Source organism: Melopsittacus undulatus, chromosome 3, assembly GCF_012275295.1.
Source record: "Melopsittacus undulatus isolate bMelUnd1 chromosome 3, bMelUnd1.mat.Z, whole genome shotgun sequence".
In the NCBI taxonomy this organism is placed as follows: Eukaryota; Metazoa; Chordata; class Aves; order Psittaciformes; family Psittaculidae; genus Melopsittacus; species Melopsittacus undulatus.
Window position 1 is genome coordinate 117045634 of NC_047529.1, and position 26863 is coordinate 117072496.

Sequence of the window (26863 nt, forward strand, 5' to 3'; positions counted from 1 at the left end):
ACAAAAACACTTACCTGACTTGTTGACCAACAAGGTCAGCCCTGCTTTAAAATAGATTATGAAGCATAGTATCTGAACCAGAAACATTGAAGCATAAACCCCAGACTCTTACCCTCGTTTGTACGAACATGAAATAGCTGTTATCATTTTGGACAGTTTTCTACAAGCACATATGAACTAAAGATATATTAAGTATTTTCATTTTTCTAACAGTATCAGCCTTCAGTTTGTATGGATTTCCTATGAGGCATTTAACTTTTAACTTTCACTTTGAAATGTCTCAGGTTATGATGCTTCCATCTGCAGATGAAACCCATCCATAAAATGGTTTTACTGTGCACATTTGACTAGAACTAAACCTCTTTTCAAGGTAGCTGGAAGCTAGAGAACAATGCCAAGGAACTCAAAATTAACTGCTACATTGTGCTATTAATGTAAGTCATCTGTATTATCAAAGTATTACTGATTCTATAGTTTCATATTGGAGCCACTCACAAAAACCCCTGAGCATCTGGAAGAGTGGAGATACTTACACAATGCCTCTGTACTCTTGCCATTACATGTACAATAATTTCTCCTCTGTCCAATATCCTCCTGTATTATCTGCACTGTGCACAAAAGCACTCAAGAGATGCTCCATTCCTCTCTGAGGACAACCCAAGTGCAAACCAGTACCTTTCAAGAAGTAACCACCACTGATACCATCCTTCATAAAAAGGGTGAAGTTCTTCCTTCACAGAATCTCCAGTTGTCTGGAAATTGCCACTGTTGTTCCCTACATCTCGAGGCCAAAAGACTTTAACACTTAAGACAACTATTGGGTTTATTTCCAGAGATTCTCTGCTTTTACAGCCCCATCTTGTTAACAGGAAGGGAAAGGCACCAGGAAAAGCAGAGGATTCAGAGCAGGGGTTCTCATTGCTGGTGAAAGGAATTTTGTTCTGCAAACACTCAAAGATAACAGCTATTGTCAAACAGGGTGATGAGTTTCTCGGAAGGACAGCATTAGACATTGGTCTCAGTTACAAGGTGAAATGACCATCAACTTGAAACAGCTGTTTAGATAATACCAGATCTACTCAAGAGCTACCTATCGGCCAGATTCTGTGTGGTGTACAATTCATGACCTGAGATTTGACAGGAAAAGAAAAACAAGATATATCAGAATAGTACAATCAGCTTCATACAATCCCAGACTGGTTTGGGTTAGAGAGGACCATAAGATCACCCAGTTCCAACCCCCTGCCACAGGCAGGGACACCTTCCAGTAGACCACATCACCCAAGGCTCTGTCCAACATGGCCTTGAACACTCGCATCATGTTCAAGAACATTTACTTGCAAATTGTCCTAGGACTATTTCTGTACCAGAGTTTTGATTTTCTCTCAGCTCATTATATTGCTACAAAGGCAACATATGCAACAGAAATGCTTCGACGTACCATAAAACTTCACAGACAGTGGCATTGTCCTCATTTCAGAGTTGTCTGTTTCCTATAAAGATTCATAGGAACTTGGACAAAACACCTAAAAGACACTACCTGTTTTACATCCTAGCAACACGGTGGGTTTAGTGCTGAGGATTTAAAACCCAAGTTTCAGAAGTCATTACACGTACTACTCCTAAACCACCGGCTGCTAAAATACAGTGATAAGCAAACAACAGATCAGATATGACAGTCACAGGAACTGTGAGATACTGGAAGCCACAGAAAGTTTGAGCAGAATCAAGTCAACAAAATCCCCTGAAGATATGAACAAATGACTCTAATCCGTCTAATCTCGACCAATTTAAACAGGAACAGACACTGCATCTCTCTTTATGCCAACAGATGCAGAGCTGCCTCTGACCTTTCGGTTCCAAGTGTGTTTTGTGGTACAGATGTCAACTCTCTGCAGTAAACACTAGCGACCGTGTCAAGTCATGTACCTGAGCTGTGTTTGTTCTTTGCAAAGAGAAGAATATCACACCTGAAGTCAGTCTCTTGAAGAGATGAACCTTTTGTAGTTGCCTTCTCCCAGATTTGGGTTTTTCAGATACACATGCTCTTATCGGCTCTATTTTTAACCTGCTGCTCATATAGGATACTTAAAATTCTGAACATGTTTACATTATCCATCCAGCAGGCTAATGGAACTGCATACCAGACAGTCATGCATAATTCAAATCAATATCCTCAGGCTTGCAACTCTAAGTCAAAGCTGCCTTTAAATAAGCTGGGTGTGACTTTAACATGAATAAAATGTAGCTCATTTTTAACCTTTATCCAACAAATTGATGTATGTGCAAAGGAATGTCATAAATCTTCTTAAAAAATTAAAACAAATCAGAAAATCACAATAACTGAAAAACACTCGTAAGGACAAAATTTAGACTGGTTCAACAAGACTGAGTGCAAAGGTTTCCAGCAGAAAGCTGGGTGTTTAAGTACATGTACAAATATATACATAAACCCACATGCTGGCAGCATATTAAGTGGTGTGGAAGGTCAATGTAGCAGGACTGCCTAGTCACAGATTCAAAGATCAAGCTGTAATTGAATAGGGCACAGGTGATTCCCCACAACATCACACACCCAGTTAAGCATGTCTGCTCCCTTCTCTCTAAGGACCAGAAGCAGTATTTCCATAATAGAATCATTTTCCCTATGATTTTTCCTGTGCGCTTTCAGGAGACCACGATTCCAAAGCACAGATCACCTTCAGCCACACTGAAATGACCAGAAGAGTGGCAATTACACTACTAAGCATCTATTTCCAGCTTATTTCTAAATACAGTAAAGATAACTGGAAACAAAAACACACCCCAGCACTCCCTGCCAAACCAAAAGAACACTCACAATAAAAGGACATCAAGCTGTACAATATAACAGATCATGCTTTCCCTTTCCCCCAAGGAAAACATCCAGTAATTCCTAAGTTATCCTAACTTGGTAACACAAAAGTGCTGTAAGTAGCAGGTAACAGTTATTTTAGCAAGAAAATAAACATAAAGGCAGATCTTTGCCTCTATGTAGCTACAGACATGATTTCACGTTGTTTACTCGGATATGATACAGTCCCAATAAATAATATACACAATTAAAGCAGCTCTGAAAACAGCCATCCTAACAATAAAATAACACATTATTAGCTACAATTGGTAACATTGCTCATCTTGTACAAGGACAGACTATTCATTAAATAACTCCAGAGAATACTTATGATACGACTTACAGTGTGCCTGTGACATTGATACATATGCATAAGGAAAATAATCTACAATTACTACTACCAACCAAAGAGATGGTTGAAATGGGATGTGATCAGATGATAAAAAACAGTGCTAATGGTAACTGCTCTTCAACCTAGGGGGAAAAGCACAACTGGGAGACACACATTAGTCTCTAGAGTTAAAAACCTTTTGACTTGAACCTTGAAAGGTGACAAGAACTATCCATTTATCCCCAGGTACTATGGAGGAAGAACTGATCAATTGATCATCTGTAATATTCCTATGGAAAGTTACAATGTTTGTAATTCTCATTTATGTAACAAGTACTGCTCCATTCTGCTGAACAAGCAGCAGTCGAGTACTGGGTCTATGCAGGGTAAAAGTCTTATCAATGCACCTAATAAAAGCCTACCCAGAGGTTTCCAGTCCACTGTTCAATCCTGTTTCTCAGTCACTCCATCCATGGGATCTCTGTGATTAGGGTTAAGATGAACAAAAACTACCTTCCTTTGTCTATTCTGTGGGAACCTTTCAAAACAAGTCATGTCTCAGGGTATATACATACATAAAGATCAAGAAACTGCTCCCTTATATCACTACATTATACCATAATGTAAAGAAAAAAGAATGCCTATACCCTCATAGTTTTTAGATCAGGATTAGTACAAGAAATAGCCAGTGTTCAGTGTGAGCATTCAGAATCAGCAGAAGTAGTAGGTTCATCAAGGAAGTGATCTTTTCTGCTGATACAGTAACATACCTTGTGTTCATATAAAGAAAATCAGGTAGATGTTATGTAGATGTTATACAGAACATCTATACCAAATACAATGCCACAAGGAACTATTTCAGCCACAAATATCTATGTGAACCCTTCCTACTTAATGACAGATCTTGATCGTTTCATAAACTCCAGATTCAAACAGAAGAGAGACTTCTTAAAATAGCATGTTTACAATAAAATGGAGACTTTCCTGTAATTATTAATGTATGATTTACACCACTTCAGAGACATCACATTGCTAAGGGTGACTTTCTTCAAAGCCTTCATATCAATGCGAAGGGTATTTCTTTAAAGACTTCAAAACGCTGGCAGGAGGAACCCAATTTGTGACATTGCTTTGCTCACTTGTGCACATCAGGAAAGAAAAGCTCTTTCCCATTGGAAAACAGTTTTTCCTCCTCTCTGGAGTTGGTCTAGCTGGAAAAGGAATTCTCCTGTTGAAATCTTGGCATCACTACTAACTTTGACTCAGTTACCAGTTTCCTTCTCTCAGCATTAGATGACATGCACCTTTTAACAACACCTTTTTCCAGCACCTTTGCTGCTAATCATGGAGCAAGTCCAGCAATTCTGTCCATTCCAGGTATCCAGGCTTCTAAACACTACACTTGTTCGCCATTCATGCAGGTTAAGAACCATCACCATAACACAATCATAGACTAATACATGAATTACTGCCATAGAATTTCCTGCTATCAGGAACTTTTCAAGAGACAAAGGGTATCACTTTCTTGGGAAGTAAAAACCAGAAAGATCTGAATGCTATGAAGTAAGACAGAGGCAAAGTTAGTCTTTCTATCACCTTCATCTCTGCAATGCTCAGTGTTCAAGGCTAGGTTGGATGAAGCCTTGGGTGCCATGGGTTAGTGTGAAGTGTCCCTGCCCATGGCAGGGGGTTGGAACTGGATGATCTTAAGGTCCTTTCCAACCCCAACTATTCTATGATTCTATGACTTCATTTTTAACCACCATTAAAAAAACCCAAACCACAGCACCACAGAAACCAAGCAGAAAGCAACACAAATCAAGTCAGCTCTGGACACTATTCTGCAGACCCTCGAATTACCAAAGTATTATCAGCTGAGTTACAAGAGTGTGAAGATCTGGAATATTTCATAGCTGTAACATGACTCAGCCTTCAAAATACACTGTGAAATGTTTGGGAAACACTGCTCTGACGATTACTTAAGACTTGTTTTAAAGCATCTTTACTGAAGACCCCTTCGAAGTATCTTGATGAAAGTACCATGTAAGACCTGGGTCCATCCAAAACCACAGGCCAAGGAGAGTATTTTTGTTCCAATAGGTATTATACCAGAGAAACCTCACAGGTAATGTGATAAAAGACACATCAGAGAAAAATGGGTGGCTCCCTTCTTCCTAAACTGTATTTCTCACTCCTTTCTTTAAAGCACATTAGTGGAAAAAGAGAAAAAAATAGTTATGATCTAGTATTCAGTCTTCCAGTCCGAATCCTAGTTCAGAGTTCCTATTCCACATCTTCTACTGCAATTCTTTGCATCTGAAATGAACAGGGAGATAGACCAATGCTGAGAGAACTTTGTGGACTTACTTTGCTCTATATGATACAACCATCCTGAGGCCCTCACTCTGTGATTTTGAAACAGTAAGTTTTTACTCACATATGGCTTGAAAATGGATCTGCTTATATGCAAGGGAAACTAAACTGGACAACACACGGATATCAAGGGATTCACTGAGTAATCCATTCTTCCTGTCCAGTGCCTTTCACCTTACCTTGGTAAGTCTGAAGAAGCAGGACCCTGCTTTACAGAAGGTATTGACTGAGGAAAACTGCCCCAAACTGGGGGAGATTCACCTGTGTCCCCGTGTTGGGCTGCTGATGAAAGAGGTTTTGGTGTCTATGTTGGGAAGATACTGAAAGAAAATCTCCATGTGTATTTCCAGGAGTCCAGTGAAGACATTTCCCAAGCCATGAAAACAAACCAGAGAGAAAGGAAGGCAAAAAAGAGCTGCATAAAGAATCTGCTCCAAGCGATTCCAGAAGAACAGTCGCCTTCACGTGCAAAGATTGACACTGAGGAGCAAGGCAAACATATGTCCAACAGACACATCAACATAAAGTGCCGAAAGCCTAGAGAAGAATAAAAGTGGAGAAGAGAAACTACAAAAATAACATCATCCTCTACCTTCACAATATGGAAAAGATGGATACAATCCAGTAGCATATGCCTGCTAGAGCAGCAGATTCTCATTTAAGACAACTTATGTTTTCTCACTGCAGTCTTTTAGTGCTTCCATATGTTTCCAAAAAACCTTGTGAAATGGAAGGCGCTTGGGCCAATCTCAGAAACAGAGCCTCTGAACAAACACGTCTTCAGCCATGGGGCTTTGTCAATTGAGGAGATACAGAAAGACTTTAAAATAGGTTAGAGATGGAAGCTGGGGTTGTATTGAACTGGTAAACTAAAGATCAGTTTTAACCTCTTTGTTAGCAGAAACATGGTTTTGTTTTTGTGGGGGTTTTCCCTGATTTTTGTTCTTTTCTGAAACACATGTGTAATATCAGAGCCTATATTAATCCCCTCTTCCAAATATGATAAATAACTGGAGCACATAAAGGCAATACTACATATTCAACAAGGTAATAACAGCCTTTGAAATGGCACAGAATTAATAGAAGTAAGATGCACACTATAAAACTGAAAAGGAAATTTGTCAGGATATGTGTCAGGGGGAAGGAAAAGTGATGTCAGGAAGTATCCATATGTTACTGTTTAACATGAGAGAGAACACAGAGAATATTATTGCATTAAATAAGATTTCTAACCTTGAGCTGAAACTGGAAGTCTGGGCCTGAGCACAGGTACTGGCTTAACTCCGCACACAGATACCAAGAAATACTATAGTTATACAGGTTTCTCTCTTCTGTGCTTAACAGTTTTGGGTCATTTGTGCAAGAATTGGAAATCTCAGGTGTAAAAATGGTGCAGGAGATAGGTTCACTTGTCATCATCTTGTTTTTCTAATGCTTTAGCTTTTCCTTTAGACACACTCTGCAATTACACCTGTCCATGAGGAGCTCACCGCTTAAGTTATATCAAGTGGATCAGACAGTGGTTATAAGCAGGTATTTGTGAACCAACATTTAACACTCTAAATTTCTTAGAATGAACTAAAGTGCTACTGGTACATTCCATCACCCAAATCTACCAACGAACCCCACAAAAGGTCCTGCTTTCTTCATTCAACTATAAAAACCATCTTAGAAAGCGCTATGTCACTTCTATATGAATATGCTGAAAAGGAAGATTAATATGGCCATCTAGAGGAGAAAAGAATGATGTGAAAACATACCACACACAGTATCAGGCTTCAGAATTAAACATTTTGAGAGGCATGCAGCCAAAAAATAGATGTAATAAACTCATTATGTAATTGGTAACAATTGAACCTTGAAATAATACGATCAGACATTCTTATGGTCTTAGTAATGCAAACATATTAATTGACGTGTTTTGAGCATTGCAAGAAAAGCTTAGAGGGTGTGTTAATAAAGACAAGATGGTATTTTTGTCTCCTTAACTTGTGTGTGTGCACTGGTAAGTACAGACACTCTGAACAAACAGATTTAAAGGGTGAAGAGTGAAGTGCAGAGTAAACAGTTATTAGTAAAACTGCTTATTGGCCCCTTCGCAAACACAGACATTGTTGCAACATACAGCATGTGATAGAGATTAACTCGGGAGAGAAAATAACCCAGATCTTCCTGAAAATGAAGTTATATTACTCTACCTTTGGTGGAAGTCTTAATGGTATCTTAATGGTACCATCAGAGGCTGACTGACGAGCAATGAGCAGGGGGAAAAGAGATGGACAAAAGTGAATTCTGCCCTCTCATCACTTCACTGTAACACTGTTAAGCCTTGCTCACCATAGGGACTGAGCAGAGCCTTAAGTGGGAAGTACAGCTGCAATGTTTAAGTCTTGGAAGTAGAAATGCTGAAGTATATGAGGAAATAGAAGCACACAAAGGCACATGTATTTGTCAGTTGTTTCTGAGATGAAATAAGTACACAGGAACACACTGTTTGCTCCCCCTCCTCTACAGAGAAGTAAGAAATGGTTCTATCATTTGTCTTTATACTTCCTATATGTCATAGTATGTCCAAGTATGTCATGAAAGATTTCAGGATTCCTATGGCATCAAGTCTTCTACAGATTTTAGCCTCAACTTCAAGGAACAGTAAAGCTTTGAGTTTTAAAGTTACACCTAGAAAACACATACAGCATTGATGCTCTCCATTTGGAATCAGGGGTTTTTAACCTCAGTTGTTCAGTGAACTCTTTCTCTGAACACAGATGAACTGTTTGGTAGTGAAAGTCAGTCTCTCATTTAGTTCTGACTGCAGGTTTTCTGTTCATGTGGTTTCCACCTTCCCTTTTCATCACAGTTCTGGTTTGGGCAGCTTTCCCTTTGTAATGGTTATAACATAACAAGGCATACTCCGTCTTTTCCTCTATTCTAACAGGTTTTTATCATTGTGCAAAGATTCTTTCTCTCATGTTTGAAGTCATTTAGGAACATAAAGAGTACTACCACTAATTATTCTAGTGTGCCACCTTCAGGTCACTGAGGAGTGACAAATACCAGGCTGTGCATCTGTTTCTCCATCCAATACAACAAAGTTCTTAATCATATTGGACATAATTTTGTTGAGATTAATGGATTACAAACATGAGACTAAATCACTGCTCTGATTTGCAAGCATTCTGCAGAACACTGCAGAACGGTTGCAGGCTATCAAATAACATTGCTGATTCTCCACTCCTTGTAAAACATGGGAAGAGAAGCAGCAGGAAAAGCAAAACACTGACATTAGTAAAGCTTTCTGCAAGGAGAAGCATGTGGTTCAGAATTTACAAGTTTCTAAGTTAGAATGTTTTGATAGTTTTTGCTTCGCAAGGTTTCTTTTTCCCAACCCTGAATGTTCTCTCATTATACTAAATTTAATTTGCATACTAATTTTAGAGTGAATATGTGTGTGCATATATAAAAATGGGTTGAACATCCAGCCAGCTTCCTGAATGGAAAGAGTGCTGAGAAGGGATAGCAGCTGGCAGCAGATATCTTTAGCAATACAAGAGAAAATGAAAGAGGAGCAGGAGGGGAAACAGTTGTAACTTTCCTGATGCAATACTTGGACTTGACATCAGGGTCCTTCTGTCTTAGATTCTATGACATAGAATAATAGAATGGTTTGGGTTAGAAAGGACCTTAAGATCATCGATTACAATGAGATGTAATTGACTTAACACCTTCCACTAGAGCATGTTGCCCAATGCCCATCCAACCTGGCCTTGAACACTGCCAGGGATGGGGCAGCCATTCAATCTGGTATTATCTGCTAATAAATCCAACTGAGTCTTCCATCTCCTGCTAATACACATCACCATTCTTTCCGAGGCGTGACATAAGCCACAGAAAAATCACTATCTTTCATATTACCCCAGCAATGCTGTTGATAGATCTCAGTAGATATGAAACACAAACATGATCCTTTCATTATCCCTCTTCCTTGCTGTCCTTGTCCATCACAGCGTCCAAGGATCAGATCTTACCACCTCCTCTCACCTCCTTCCCTATTTGCTGGAGCTCAGACTCCCAGCCTTCCTACGAGATCACAGCAAAGGAAACCATCAATGATGATCAGGAAATAATCCTCTTACTCTGCAACTTACTTCAATTATGCTTTCATATCCTTTGAGTCTTAACTTGGAAGCACGAATGAGCATGGCCTGATTTCAAATGTCAGTGGCAAACAGACCTTTATATCATTTTATTACATCACATGGTAGGAACTTTGACATTTGCAAGCACTTCCGGACTGTATAGGACATTTAAAGACAGGTATCTTTTGATTACATGTATCATATTACATGAAAATATCAATTAGTAAAAACCTTGGCATTTTAACATATTAAAAGAAGCCCAACAAATATCTTACTATAACACAGCATCCATATCAGAATCTGACTTTTACATAACAAAAGCTCACTTTTCATCGTAGGAAATGGCTATAGACACAGTTCTCACATATTTTCAAGCACAGAAAGCATATTGACAAAATACTGACAGCAGAATTCCTCTCCTCTATATCAGATTGTCACCCTAACTTAATATCAAGAAATATACACCACAAAGGGAACAACCAGAGTTATTAATGCCATGGAAAAAAGATATTAATCTAATACTTGGGATAATTTCTTCCTGTGATTTCAAAAGAAGGAAAGATACAGAACATTTCAGTAATGCACACTGCAAGGACCATATGCACCGTAACCAATAACCAGTCCCAGTTACTCTGCTGTGATGACAGCTTATCAGTAGATGAGTAACAGGTTGCCTTTGTATTTATAATACCACAGAACTCATCAAGAGTTGCCATATTTCCTTCCTAAATCAAAACCACTTTAAATTCCCCCCAAAACAGAATTACTGATGATAAAATCGCATAAAACTTCATATAACAAGGTACTACATCACTTGCATCAATGTGCACAAGTCTCTGCCACTTTGTTTTGAGCATGCACAAATGTAAAAGGTATCTGGATATGTCTTACAGACATTGACTATTTACAAGTCAAGCTGTACGTGTCTCTAGGACTTACTTATCCAGAACATCATTCTGAACTTTGGAATAAAAGGAATGCTTTTAAATCACTCTTACCTTCATCTATTGAGGCTTCACTACTGTATCCATCATATTCTGCAGACAGGGGACTATACTTTTGTCTGGTTTCCCATACATAGTTTTTTTGCTGTCTGCCATCCACCACTGGCAGCCTGGAACTCTGGGTTCTAGACAAGGCCTCATGATATTTACCCAGTGCTTCATCTTCACTCTCAGATGATGAACCATGCTGGTCTTTACTCATATAAGAGTTGTCTGTTTGAATAAAATAAAGCAAATCGACTACAGCTCAAAACAGGGTACAAGAAAATAACCATAAAAGGTTATAACTGAAGATATTTAAGCTATTTCAATTAAAATTGCTTCATATTTTTAAAAGATCATCTCATTGTAATTACAAGTATTATGTGATTCTGTAACTGGTGAGAGCTATTTTCATTTTCTAGACAAACTGAAAATTCATTAAGCCCCAAAAAACCATTCTGAAACTTATTCAAGAGAAAATGGATCAATTTACACAAGGCAGCACACACTCAAGTTCTTGAAGACCTTCAGTAAGAAAATGCTTAAAATACTTTATGTAAAGGAAATCCAACACTACCCAACATTACATTTGGATATCTAATGTAGGAAAAAGGCAGCTCCTGATCCTCCATTCCCAGCTGGTTTTTGCTGCCAGCATGCAACACAGAAATGAAACCAATTGACAATCAGAAGCCTTCAACAAAGTCATCTTAGGATATTTATGTCAGTAGTGCTTAAACTCACAGTAACAAACAGGAAAATGCTCATGAAAGATGTTTTCATGCACAACATTATTTAACTTACAATAAACAGCCACTTGTTCCATAACTGACATTAACAAAGATTCTCATTGCAGACATCTGGCAACAGCAAAAATCACACAGAGGAATCTATCTAGTTAATTCTTTGATACCTGCTCCATAATGCCCATTCCTGCTGCCAACTTGCTCCAACTACATCTCCAGTATGACTTCCTCCCCAAGTCAAAGACTCAGCTGCAGTTTTATTTCTGCTCAAGTAAAGGAGAAATTCACCTTGTCCATAATTCAGCCATTTAAGATTTAAGTAACTCAGCCTATGGCAGTCAAGGGTTTGCCTCTTCCTACTACAGAGGTTCTTCCCACTTTTAGGGAAGCCTCTAGAGTAGATGAGTAAAATCACTTCCCACTGAGGTCTATTTTTCCCATGAACTCACAAAGAAAAGTCTCTGCTGAAAGTTTAGGTAAGACATGTTTAGCAAAATTACACTTATATGAGTAGAATCTTATCCTAAATTCACGTCTCCTTTCCCCATACTCCAGGTTCCTGCTCCAAGCATCCACTTTAGGTCTCTTCTGGGGATTTCCTCTTTATTCTCCTTGTCTATTCAATCACAGATTCTGTTTACTTGCACCTAACCAACTACTCGTGTAACCTTAGTCCTTCACCCTTAGTCTCTCCACCTTCAGATGTTATCAGTTCTCTTCATAGCTGTCACTCAGCCTACTTCAAATCTCAGCCTACCACTTGCATCGTGTCACATTTGTTTAGGACGTTTCTGTCCTCATAGAAGTCATGTTTATTCTCAACCCTACTAAAGGACACTGGAAGCTTGACCAGAAACTAAGTATCATAAAGCAGGATAAGACCTTACTCTGTTCTTCCACTCCTACAATGAAGCACATGAGTGCAAATGGAACAGTCAGTGAACATAATAAGCAAATTATAACAAGTGTTTAACTCTGCCTTTACAAACAGCAAAGCTTGCAAAGATTTACAACTCAGACCTTTTTTCCATAGGAGAACACAGGCATCTCTGAGCTGGGAAAAGGGCTCTCCCACATTTCAAGTACATATTCCAACATACAAAGGTGCCACAGCATCTTAATGAAGCAGACGCGAAACCTATGTATTTTTTACACTGATAACCAGCATGTTTATCCCATATTCTATTCCTGGAAACAGGTTTACAAACAACAAACCCCCCCACCAAAAGGATCTCAGACAGAAAGCATGCCAAATTTCATCCCAAGTATTTCAAGTTGGGCAAATAGTTTCAGGAAACTGAAAATACAGTCTTGGAATGGAAAGCGTCAGGAAAGCTCAACTGCAGATGGTGCTACCAGTTCTACATGCAATGTGTATGGAATCCTGATTTAGTCTTTGTAGGAAAACTGGCGACTTAAAAGAGCAGCTCCATCTTTCAACTTGGATTCAAGTGTAACAGATATGGTTCTTCCCATTGCATGGATGACTACAAAGCAAGTTCAGTTTCACTGATTGCTTATAGAAAATATCACACCAAGCAGGATATATCCTCTGGCTATCAGATTCATTGAAAGAAGCTGCCCAGAAAAAGAAGCCTCCTTTGCTGGTACAAGAGTAAAATCCTCTATCTCATATTGCCCTCAATGGGCTACAACCTGCAACCTAGGAAGCTCCTACAGATTTCCACAACTATAATTAAAGCAGGGCATAGCAGGAATAAAATCTAGTGCCATCAGTATTAATGCATTATTTATTATGACAAAAAGATACATTCACAAATAGGAAATGGGGTTCATGAATCAGTCTGCATAAAAACAGAACAGCACAAAACAGGGTAGCAACATGTGTGGAAGAAGTGCTGAAAGTCCTGTCTCTAATAATACACTGACATATGTAAGTATTCAGAAGTTCTCAGTGACACCAGGTATTTCTGATCCAGTTCCTAGCATAAAACAAGAAGAAGGATGCATACGGTCATTCCAAATCCTGAGACACACCTTAACTTCAACCCCATTAAAGCTAAAACACGATCTATCCATGCAAGCATGTTTTAAATGAACAATAGAAATCGTCTCTTAGGGAAAAACAGCTCCCTACAGACTAAAATAAACCCTTAGGGTTTTAAACCTCTCCATTTGTCTTTTGATTTTGTCATCTCAGCTGGAATCCTGCCTAAGAGAACTCACTTTGTTAGTAAAACCTTCCCTTTACTTGGCTAACACAGGTTGTATGTAATTATTAACCTATTGAAAGCTATTCATTTGCTTATTATGGGGTGTCAAATGCCATTTTTGATAAGAGAATATAGAATCATAGAACATCTTGGATTGGAAGGGACCTTCAAGGTCATTTAGTCCAACCCCCAGTTCCTGAAACACACAAGGAAAAAATACACCTCACAAATACTGTATTACATGAAGAAACAACAGATCTGATCCCAGCTTACCACACAAACACAGAAACCACCTCTTAAATCAAATTAAAAACCCCTTTGTATTACAAAAATCAGTCATTTCTCTGCAGAAACAGCATCTCTGGAGAAGCCTGTGCTGCTTTCTAAAACTTCACTACACAGCCTGCACAACAACTGTGTAAAAATGCACGGTTTTACTCCTTACTTACAAACTACTATTGCAATTCCACTGTCATATTGTTTAAGCTTGGGTGTTGAAGCCAGTGCACAGTATCCATATCAACAACACACAGGTTTTCTTTGTAAGACTGCAACTTTAAGACAAGCCTCATTCAGTTCTTTCTATACTTCAAATCACTTAATTGCCTCTTCCCATTGAGTTTTGTGTCTTGAAATCATTATCTTGCATATCCCAGAAACACATTCTGCACATCTACCACAACATCAATGCAACGGAAGTTATTTCTTTTGCAGTGCTTTTAAAACACACAAATGAAAACCACTTCCACAGAACAAGTGTCCATGTCCAGTATTAATCCATAGGTCTCAAAAGAAACCACACCAGGCGCTGCAGAGAAAAGTGAGGAAAACTGTATATAGAGAAGTTAGAACATAGGAAAGGCAGTTCTTAACCAGCTCCTTTAAATCATACTTTAAAAAGTAGTTAACTTCCAAGAAACAGCAATATAATTAGAGAAAGAAGTACTGACAAAACAGCCTACATTCATCCACAGGAAGCACTATTATTAGATGTGTAAATGAGGGGAAGAAAGTAGTAAGTATCAGAAGTCTCAGGAAAGGCTGAAGAATGCAGTTTGCTGGCGGCCTCCTCACCTTTTCCTGCTGTCTTCTTATTACACAGCCCTCTGCCTGATTGCTTTGAGCTTTTCTTCTGACCCGCTGTTGCAGTTGGGGTTGCCACACTCTCTTCACCCTTCGATAGGGATTTTCCTTTTCTGCCCAAAAAGGCTTCTGGTTTCTTTTCTTTGCCTTCATTAATGCCATTGGGGTGCTCATTGTGCATCTTCATCAAGCTGGAGCCTGCTAGTGTCTGCTTCTGTACTTCAAGTTTTGTTTCTGAATCGTGGGGAGCATTCATAGCGTGCACTTGGTCAGAATCCTCAGCATTCACTCCACCTGACCGAGCTTTGCTTTTTCTATTCAAGTGATTCTGAGAATTAGCTGGTACTGCATGTAGGGAATTACCTTGTTCCTCAACGGGTTGCACCATAGGAAACTTATTACTTTTCAGGTTATTATCCTTTAAGTACTTATCATTTAGAAAACACTCCTTTCCTCCTACTGCTCCCCTTTTAAAAGGTCCTCCTACTGTCTTCAGATCCTGAGATACTTCTGTACCATGTAAATGATTATTGCTATCTGTACCTTTTAATTTGCACTGGTTTTTGTCCATGCCATGGTCAGATACTCCATCCTGACCTGTATCTTCTACTACAAAATCTAATGAGCTAGAATAATGAGTCTCTGTGTGTTCTGCAGTACCTCTCTTCCCTTTCACAAGGCTTTCCTCAGAATGAGTTGACGATGGTGTATGTTCCTCTTCCACAGGTTTATCAGTCTGTGTCTTGGTGCTTTCACCTTCTGCACGAAGGCCATTTAGCATGTTTGTCACTTGCTCTGTGACTGAATCAGCCACGCTGTAGCCGACCTCTCCCACAGCGCTGGTCAGATCATCCACAGCACTGCTGAGCGTGTCCACCAGAGAAGACACAGAGGGAAGGCTCAGGTTTTGGTGGAGCTGTCTGAAAAATGCCATTTGTCCAACCTATTCTGCACCACTTCTAATCCCGAAAGGTTCTGCGCTTCACAAACGGATCAACCCTGTTTCTCCAAGTTCAACTTCAGAGCTTAGTGCTGCTCCCATCTCAAACTCCACACATTTAACAGAGGAAGCTGCAGCTTTGCTTTTTCCATTCAATATGCATTGAAAATAAAACGAAAGCAGCTAAGTGTCTTGAAATGAACAGCAAAACCATAGTCGTTCATCGACTGGAGCATCAACTAGCCATTACAGAATTCATTACTTTCAGACATAAGACAACTGTGTGAGGTGGAAATATGGGGGTTTAATTCTAACCTGCAAGGAAGAAGTTGTGAGACATTTATATTACGTCCTTCCATTAATGTCACACTAAAACAAGCTTTTAACATAATAGCTGCCCTAAAACACACTTTATGGGAACTTCTTCACCCCCAAATACCCATTCTCCAATAGGTTGGTGAAGGCTTTGAACAGGTTGAGTGAAAAACAAATAATCCCATTCACAAATGCACTTGAGAAGATTTCATGTACCCAATTATGGAATGCCCAAAATCCATTCAAGAGTCTTCTCATAGTGCAAGAGAAGTAACTTCCCATAAGTAAATGTCAACCCTTTGGTTATACAGACGTTGAATTTCTGTGGTTTCTGCCTTTTCCACATACTACAGAGTCATGGGAAAAGTCAACATTCCGTGTTTTCATCACTTGAGTCAAGTGATCATTTGTGTATTTCTACACATCCTTGTAATGTGTTCTCAGAATTAAGTTTAGTACAGAGCATTTCAGATACTTACAAAGTTTCTCTTGTGAGTTCTTTCTTGTAGTGTATCCTGAATCAAGATCTGGGAAACCACTAACGTTTTCAAAACACATCTTCTTATTGATATATAGGAAAAGTAGCAGCATGAGAACAATGAACACTCCGACAGCAGACAGGAATCCGATTGCTTCAGGAGATACTAAAAGAAACAGAAAGAAACACATTTTCAGAAGTCTTGTAGAAGTTATATTATCAGAATTGATCATTAATAAACACTACTGAAGTTCCAAATATATGTGCAAGATACAACTAAAAACCCCACGCCCCTTAAGTTTGAGTTAATGTTTAATCCTCTTTCCAAAGAACAGAAAGGTATCTGGTCCTAACCTAAGGGAGGACCCGTAACAAGGCAAGGTCTCTGCAGAAGATGGAGGGATTATCATCAGATACCAAGGCTGGTTTTTGATGGAGCACACTGGAGAGAAGCCAAGAGCATCCATCCATCCATCCTTCCTGGAAGGGGCTGGAGGTTTGACTACCTTTGGCAACCCACTGGACTACATCTGAAAGACTTGATGTGAGGTGTTGGAAGGCAACAGAGTTGTAAATTTGTGTGAGAGGTTAAAGCAAAGTGTTATAGATCTCTACTTTAATAACATTTGGGTGCAATTTATAAGAAAAAGAGATAGAACTCAATGTATGGTTGCAATTAACAGTAGGGCAAGGCATTATAGAACTGTGATTCACAGTGGTATATGTATCAGGCAATCAATCTGTTATTTGGTTTATTAATAACGTGCTGATCAATTAGTAAACTGTATAGCCTCCTATATCAGACATGTCTCAAACCTGCATTCTAAAGAGGGACAGACACCTTAATATTAAAGTGGTTTTGGGGGCCTCAACACACAGACATGCATCTTGCAGCATCGAAAGTGGCTGTATTCACCTGGATGAAAGCCAGGATTTCACACATCACTTCCTCCTGCCATTCCTGCTAGCCTCTACTCCCTATCATAAATCCCATTGTGGGGGTTGAAATTTTTCTATTTATAAAAGATTTATGAGGATTTATCAGATTTATGAATTCCATTTGCCAAGATCTTGGCACTTCCCTTGAGGAGTACAATGCTGTGCGACACCATCTTTCACCATGTAAAAGGGAGTGGGATTAAACAACACTTGGCAACAGCTTCTGCATTCTCAGAGATGCAATACAAATACAAAAGGACGAGAGGCACAGGTCCAAAGTGGCAACAAGGAAAATTCCAGTTGGAGACGAGAGGGAAAATATCCCAGACTGGGAGGGGTTTATCACTGAAACAGATTGCTTAGATCTATTCTAGAATCCAACCTTAATGTTAGTCCTGCTTTGAACAGAGGGCTCAACTGTGTGAATTACTTTCCCATGAGCCTTCCAAATGAAATTAGTCTGCATATTCCCTTTGTAAATCTGGACTCATGCATCTGTAGAAGGGCTGACTGAGAAACACACACAGCTCCACAACCTCCTCAGCTTGTGCTGTGGGAGGACAGGGAACGTTTGCGCTTGTGATGCTGGCCATAAATGAGTGTACAGGTGCATTTTAACACCTGGAAAAGAAACCTTTCCCAATCCTTATAAGGAATTGGTCAGGTCCACACTTCTGTTTTGAACTGGACACCCAGACCTATCTGAAACTGATGATTTGCTTTGTTTTTTACCTCTGAGCAGAAGAGATCACGTAACATTGTGCCTAGAACCCTGACCATTCTCACACAAAAAGGAGCCTTCCGATAACTGTGAACTACCCATTCTGACAAAAGGACTGAGGAAATGCCAGAATAGCAATCAAAGATGTCCCGAAAGGATAAAACTGAGCCTCTACTTAGTCAAAACCAAGCTTGAGTGAAAGCTTTCCTTATTTGGTTGGATCATATCAGAAAACTAGGAAAAGCACAAGCAATTCTCAACTGGGTTAGGTTGGAAAAACCATCTTCTGAAGAACTGAAGGCAAAGCCAGAAATAATTGGAAACCTTCAAGATGTGACCTTTACCTTCCAACCCACTAAAGTCCAAGAAAGAACATGAAATATAACACAGCATAACTGCTCAATAGGGCCAGAACAAACAGTACAGCAGGGAGGAGCACGCCTCTGGTATTTTCAGTCTCAGACAGTACAGAAGAAATACAGAACTCCATAGAGTTCAAGAGCTCCTCACCAGTCCTTTAGGATGGAGATGTCCTGATGCACCAAGCAGAGCAACAAGGGGAGGAAAGTGCAATTCTATTCTGCACCAGAGTGGAAAGGAAGCTAAAACTTCTTTGTTATTATGAATAAATAGCGTGGGGGGAAATCCCTTTGTTCACAAAAGACGTTGGTTACAGGTCCTACTAAGAGTACCTGATATTCCCTGCAGGAATCTGCTTGGAGTTGCCCGTAATTTCATTCAAATCACTTGTAACAGCTGAACTTTATGGCAATTCTGCCTTGCTTTGAAGGGGTTTTGCTTGGTTTTAAGTTTCAACACAACAGTTAAGGCATGACCAAGCACAAGCTGAAGGAAGAAACCTCACCACTTAAGTGGTGTTCTTTAGTTCTTTAAAAGCACTTAGTGCTCCCTGATAAAGTGAGGCACATCTGGCATGTGTCAGGTGTTCATTTAGCTGTGGTCCATTGTCCATTTACCATTTTCATGTAATCTCCCTAAATACAGGAAAGCTCTGAGATGGGCCAAACACCTCTGTTTGTGTACACTCATTTGTGACCCCAAGGTTTAACAGATGAAGTCTCCCAGGGTTCTGCTGCCATCAGGGAGGCTCCTTCCCCTCCCAAGGCTGCATACGGACAACAGGGAATGTCTGGAGCTAGTGGAACAACATCCAGTGTTCTTTGAATTATTGATTCTAACCCAAATGAGCCTAGAGACTGGGCTAAGAGCAGGAGAATCTCCATTCCTCTGTAACGCCTATCAAAGACAGAGGCAGCAGCAGAAAAGGCAGGAGGAAGAAAGTGTGAGGACACATGAGGAAGACCAGGCAGATAAAGAAAATGGGATCACAGAAGTTGATCTATGAAGACAACTGCTTTATTGTTGGAGCAGGCTGTCCTAAGGCACTGGGCCTGAATTCAGCATCATTGAAAACACAATGCTTTTGGGGCTTGAGTGCTTCCTGGGTCCTAAGTAGTTAAAAAAGACACTGTATGCAAACTGCATCATTCCCTATGGAAACACAGTATCTGATGACATCTTTCTGGAGTGTAAAACCCAGCATTGGCTGGTACCTTACAAAAAGAATGAAACTCTAGCTGCAGCGAGACTACTTAATTATTGATGCAATTCAGTGTGAACACAGGACTCCAAAATTACATTTCCATATCAATTTGCATCCATGTAAAGACTTTCAGGATGCTTGTTCACACATTAAGTATATTATTAAGTTAAAACCCTTTAATGTATTACCATTATAAAGCCAGAAGGAAAAAATAAATCAAATTGGACTTCAATTTGCCACATGTAAATGGGTACAGATTCCCAGCTACGAATGAAGGTTTTACACATCACATTAGGCCTTCAATTAGTTTCTCACAGTCGAAGCATCGAGCAGTTCCACTTCGCAGACAGGGAAACAGAAAGGTCTTTTTTGTGCATATAAAATACATCTGAGCCACAGAGGAATTATGTTGATTCAAAACACACTGTCATAAATTCCAATCAGTTTGAGCATTGATTGCACCATGAAAAGCAGCTTGAAAACCCTCCGAGGTTCCCAGTGGTTTCTCCCACAATCATAACCCAGTAGAAAGGCAAGAGTTCCTCAAAGTCATTTCTCCAATTCAAATGTTCAATTTATCAACTTCATCATTACCCTCAGTTCTGAAGAAAACCAGCAATGAACGTTTGAAATTCATAATAACATAACCCAGTTTTAGGAGTACTAAAAGACCAAATGTCTTCCTACAAAGTTATTAAGGCTAATTGAATGAGTGGCTATGGAAAAGTTATACTCATCACAGAGGTATTACATTAACATCACTCTAACTCCCTTTTATCAGCATCAGCACTAGGGTTAGAATTATTAGAACACAGAAACTTACCATTGCCTCATCTCAAGCATCAAATTAGCATCTTCTTTCAGACAACAACTCCCCTGTTATTAAACAGTTTCTCTTTTCCAAAGGATGTTTCAAACTCTTCAGAAAATAACAGCAGCTTTAAACACAAATCACCCAAATAACATCCCCAGGCACATTAAAAGCATTGAATCTTTTAAATATTAAATTAAAAGCATTTAATGTTTTTAATATGGATCTATCCCCCCAGTTATACTGAATATCCAGTCAATTATTCCTGGAGCGCTCACCCTCCACATCACACTGCTGAATTAGGCAGCGATGTCCAAAGCCACACAGTTATCTTAGGGAGGTTTTAATTATTCATTTACAAATGCAACAGTATCTCTCCTGTGCACAAATTAAGCATCCAGGGCTATGACCAAAAGAACCTGTCACCTTCAAGATCTGAGCACAAAACCACTTGAAATGACAAATGTAACCATGTTTTTATTTATAACCCTTTTTGGGGTGGTTGTTTTTTACAACTTGATCTAAGATATTTTAGACTTTAAGATCTTTTAAATAATGAGGCCTGTTGCTTTGGATTTAGCTCCAAGGAAGAACTATTGATTGTTCTTAGTTTTCACCCCATTACATCTTGACATTACATGAACACAACCTGTGCTGTCCGACTCAGTTTCATCCAAACACCCTTCACTGCTGCTTGTCGCTTGGTAACTTCCCAGCTTGCACAAGAGGATAAGGTGTTTTCATGGAGCTGAACAGGTTACTGAGCCAAAACATAAGGTTCACGCCTGGGCTGCCTTTTCTCCATGCTCCAGTTATTTATCTCCTCACAGCACATCTTTATTTCTCACAGACAACTCATGTCATAATGGAAATGAACAAGTCAACCCCTCTGATACCAGCTCAGAAGTGAAATACTCAGGTCTGACTGACTGCTCATCAGGAATAAGCACTGTATTTCATGGGCATCAGTTCAAGTGTGGACATCTTTTTCTTTCACGACTACTTATACAGGATGGTCTCTTTTCTAAGAGCAACTTGAAGGCTACCTAAGATTCATGGCTCTTTCTAAACAGCTTTTCTGTGACAAGGTAAACTCAATACACCAAGTGTCACCATGATTTAGCAGTTATCTGCCTGTTTGCTGTCGTAGTTCATGTGAACAGAGCTGGACAAAAGTACCTACAAGGGGTAATATTTCATCCAGAGTTGTGTTAGAAGACTTGATTCTTGACCAACTGCACTGTTTTACAACCAAGATAAACTCTATGTGGCAGCTGACATTGTTATTGGGATACTTTCCCATATAAAACCAGAAGAACCTTCACCACAGAAATTGTCTACCTAATGTTTCTGCAAAAAATCAATGACAGTGAACTGAAAACTCCCTCTAACCATTTGATTAAACATGACAAAAGACAAATTCACAAACGTATTTCCTGTACTTACTGGTTTACTTTGCATTCATCCTTCTTTCTCTCATATACAACCTGCAGGCTGTGTAATTCCTCCTCACAAATGTACCTGCTTCTTTCCTATTGGGCCAAAACAAGCATCAGGCCAAGTGGTTTGGCTCAGATGTGTGATTACATCTCATCTATGAATGTTTTGTATTTTTAGCTACATTTAGGTAACATAAAAACTGAAACCGTTCTGTCTAAAGATGCTACCCCCTCAATTCCAACTGTATTTTGCCCTTCTTCTGCAGCAGAGACTTCTTAACTTAGCCCACTGACAATGACTACGGTTGTCAGCATATTGTGTTAAATATACCTTACAGTGCTTGTCTTATGAAGTTCCTATGTGTTTGTTTCTCCTGCATCTTGCACTGCTACGCAGCAAGATAATGCACTCTCCAGCACAAGCACATGTTCCATAAGCTACCTGTATCTCAGCACTTTCGATATCCACTATGCTACTCTGATATACAGTTCTCAAAGAACATAGACAGAAACAGCCACTGAATTCCAAAACAGAACTGAAAAGAGCACTGCATTTCCTAAATAAGAAACTTAGGAGCCAGTTTTAGCAACAGGAACCTTTCAGAAGTCTGGAAAGACTGACAGAGTGAAATCAGGATGGAAGGGCTCATTTCACTTTCTATTTGGAATAACGATGCCCTTTCGAGATCCTATTTATAAACCTTGCAAAGGAATACTGGAGAAAACAGAAAACTCATTCTCTGAAGTGATAAATGATGCCATTTAAAGGTGAATTTATAAAGAAAATGTCATATACCTGACATTAAGTAAAAAAATAAATGTGGTTTTGTCCATGGAAAACTTGACTGGTATTACTGTATCATGATAACTACACTGGTCTGGCTACTGTGGCACTTTTACTCCAGTGGAAGGTTATCAGGAATAAAAGCCACCTGGCCTGTGTCATTTCACACTGGCTGAAGGATAATCTGCAGTGCTACAGAGATAAATGAGAACTTCTTTTCCCCCTTAATATCTAATAACCAGGACTAATAGAAAACCAAAGTGTTTTAACATCTGGATTCCAGGACTTCCTCCACACAGGAAGAAAGTCTACAATGCATTTTAATTGTAAAAATTCAATTTATTTCATTTTACTAAGAGCAATTCAATTACTTGACTAAATATTTACATCAAACAGAGTTCAATATACTCCATATATTATAGTTTGCGTTAAAAAGGGCTGGGTTCAGCAAGTTAACTCATCACATCCATAAACAGCAAAAACCCCTTGCAGCAACTCTAGCACTGCCTCTGCAGATTGTCATTTACAGGATTCCTTCCCATTCCTGTTTAAATACCATGCTGAAACCGTCTTCTGGAGATCAGTTTAGATGCAGAGAAAGAGGAGCCCTGAGCTCCAAAACATCCACGGTCTAAGAAAGACTTTGGATATAGCAAAATTCCTACACACAAGACTTGCTATGGAAGGGACTACCATAGTTGGAGTTACTGAGCCCAGGAGCTTTCCAGAAGACTCCAGGACACACAGAAACATAACTGTGCTTCCTGTATGGGCATCAGTAATCTCAAAGAAATATACTTACTTCATACTAAGTCTTTTTCTAGTCTGAAATGTATAAACACAGGTCAGCTCTTCAACAGAGGGCAGAAGTTAGTATATACTTAGGATATACATTTAGTATATATAAATTATATATCCCACATTGCCCTTTTAGTCCTCATTGCACTTGTAGTAATTGTGGGTAAACCCTTCCCAAATCTTCATTCACGAAGCCAAGCCATCAATCAATATATAGTATATATATTTAGTATATATACTTTCAAAGTTAACATGTAGCCATACTTTTATTGTATCTCCTAAATCTATCCAGTTTGGTGTTAATGGGATAAAGGACACCGAGTTTCTGCTAGTCTGGGCAGAAAACCACATATTTACCTATTTCAAATTAACTAGTGCACACTTATGAACAAATTGCTATTTTCTGCATGTATTACTAAAGTAGCTTTAATTGTGTATACTTTGAAATGAAGGTTTTATTCCTATCTCTGACAAAAGTGTGCTTTCACTTTTGACTGTCCAGATCTGAACCCTTCAATGAGTAGAAACAACATCTATTTATCACGTTTTACACCAATGGGAGGTTACCTACTTAAATTTGCTACAGTCTGTGGTATTACCTTTCTCCTGATGTTCTGCCCACTGAATGACAGGAAAAAGGGGGAAATCTGGTTTGTTTCTTTTGCAGAAGCACTTCCTTAGTGTAGACCATCATGAAACCAGTAATAGAACTTGAATATGAGACAGCTGACTTTCAATAAAACAATGTTCCCACTTATAAAATGAAACTCATGAATAAATATGATTTTCTTTGCATTTGAATTAAATTCAGTTGGCAACTTCACATTCCAATACATGCAAATGAATGAGGACAGTTGACCAGAACATTAAAGAGGACATAGTTCTACTCAAAACACACCTCTGCCAAAACAAGAATTCACACCTTCTTATCTTTTCACAGCTATTATTACTAGTGACATCTTTTGCTGGCAGCCAAAGACATTGTCTTTTTGCAACTTCTTTCTTTTGCATATTGAAGAGCACTTCTGTTCCAGTATTAGGCACAAAGGCAGTTTGCTGAATAGTTTCCTATGTGAGGCTGTCACGAGAATAGAAAGAGCATCTTGCAGAAGAAAAAAGGCTTAATAAATCATTTCTAAAACTCTGGGCAACTCAGACCTTACTCAGCTCCATCTCCATGTATTAAATAAGAAACACATTGCTGAGTTGGAAGCATCACTTTGCATTGTTTCCAAAACACTCAACTAGGAAAGGTGAGAGAACACTATAAACAATATGGCTATGCATTTTCTGCTTCAGTGCCACTTCCATGCCATACACTGAGTACTATGTGGGTCAGAATGTGTTATAAAAGGGTTTTCTTCGGTTATAGCTCAATATTGTAAACACTCATCACAAGTCTCTCTTGTCTCTATAAGCAGAACCTGAAAACAGCTTGAATTAAAGTATTGGTGCACCTACCAAAAGCCAGTTCCAAGGCAGACTGGCACCTAGCTACAGAGCACTACATAGCCAAGAAAAGATACTTCTCCCAAAGCCTGATCCCAAGTTCCCCAAATTCTTTCAATGTCCATAGCAAGTAACCAGACGAACACCTTAAGGGAACTCTCCTGACTCAAAAACATCCCTGTATTAGGAAAATAGCCAAAAAAGGGGCAAACCTTTAACTGAGTAATCTCTGCAAAACAAAAGGCTCAGCTTTCACAGCACAACCAAGAGATGGCAAAGAGGAACATCTCCACACCACAAAACCTTTCAACTCGACCCGGCATAAGTTTGAAATGAGTATCCAGTGGCATTAAGGACAGAGCTGCAACATCTGATCCGAGCAGCCCAGCCATTGAGCAGACAATAAAACATCTTGAAATGCCTATCAGGTGATGTAAAGTCTTAGATAAAAGAACCAGAACACTACATGACTGGAAGATTTGTAGTACAATGGCAAGCACCTTCTGCTTTATACATATACCTCAAGTAAGGAGAGAGGACAGAAGAACCCATCCGCTCCCCACACTACAAGGGGAAATTCACCAGTAACATGACTGGGCATAGGTTAGAATCCACATGGAAACTCATATGAAGGAAAAAAGGAAACCAACATATTGCAGGTATAAATGGGACTAGGGGGACATTTCTCTTTTACTCACTTATCCTTAGGTTAATTTATAACCACCAATGTAAAACACCAGGTTCATGTTGTCCAAACAAAACAGAGTATTGTATCAATGACAAATGGAGCTCAAACATAACATTATTTTACTAAAACCTAAGTGAATGCAATAGAAACTGAGCTCTATTCAGAAGTCAAACAAAACTTCTCCCTCCCAGGTATGATGTGGTTTGACAACACTGTTGAGCCAGGCTAACAGTTACTGTCAAGAGTCTTCCTCCTCTCCAAGCACACCTTTTGCAAGCACTGTCACTAAGGGAGAGTCAGTTCAAGGAACCAATCCTCAAAGAACCTTTCTGGGGTTTGGTTAAGATCAGCTTTCAGATCACAGAGATTCAACAGCAATGATGCAGAAAGGGGGATAGGGCTGCAAAAGGGATGCAAACCACAACTGTACCTAATCATTGTATCACCAGAGCTGTTCTGTCAAACCCCAACTTCAGTCATTGTAGCTCAGCTTTAAACCTATGAAAGTCCTCTCTTGAGCACAGCTCTGGTTCATGCTCTGCCAGCTCCTGGTTTCATTACTGATACAGTTGCTTTCAACAAATTGTCATTAGGATATCAAGTGAAGGCACAGGCAGAGATTGCCAGTCCTTCACAGCAGTCATTTAAATATCCACACAGCTCCTACTACCAAAAGTAAGAAGCCTACAGATATCTGGACAAGGCAAAGATCAAACTGTTGTGGTTTCCTATGGCAGCTGAACATTACAAGCTTCCATACAATTCAATGAATATTTGACGAGCACATTTCTCCTTCTTTTGAACCAAACTTGATTTTGGAATTTCACATTTCATTTCATTCTTTTTGTTTCATTGACAGCATCAGGATCAAAAAGATTTCACAACACAAAGATACAGAACTAAGATCAAGAACCATTACACAGCAGGTTTCTCATCAGGACTACCCACAAGGTTAACAAGTTCACTTTCCCATATCATTGCTTACCTTTTCGTATGCAGATCAGCTCATGTACACCACAAGTTCGTTCTCCACCTGTGAGGAAAGAAATCATTAGAAGAGAGTATCAGACTGGCTTCTTAGTAAGTCAGTATTTGGCTTCTTGATAAGGCTGATGAAGAGCAGAATGGCAAAAGCTGTCAAGCCATGCCATTCATTAAACCGAAAAGACTGATTTAACACATTTTCCCTGTATACATTCTATCTTTTGGAGAACACAATACATGTACCTTTGGCTT

General features: G+C 39.3%; 1 protein-coding gene across 3 annotated transcripts in view; it reads right to left on the reverse strand.

Moving 5' to 3' along the window:
• SYT14 (synaptotagmin 14) overlaps positions 1–26659 on the reverse strand; it is a 58388-nt gene extending 31729 nt beyond the window's left edge. The window contains exons 1-3 of one of the 3 annotated variants that reach the window (XM_034060729.1): positions 26613–26659; positions 16436–16600; positions 10711–10929 (exon numbers count right to left, since the gene is read on the reverse strand). In XM_034060729.1, coding sequence (XP_033916620.1) covers positions 10711–10929; positions 16436–16547 — 331 coding nt within the window. In that variant the 5' untranslated portion in view covers positions 16548–16600; positions 26613–26659. Of the gene's footprint in view, positions 1–10710; positions 10930–14692; positions 15071–16435; positions 16601–26612 lie in introns of those variants that run through there. The other 2 variants (XM_034060727.1, XM_034060728.1) reach the window with 2 other exon arrangements.
• Positions 26660–26863: the final 204 nt, after the last annotated feature.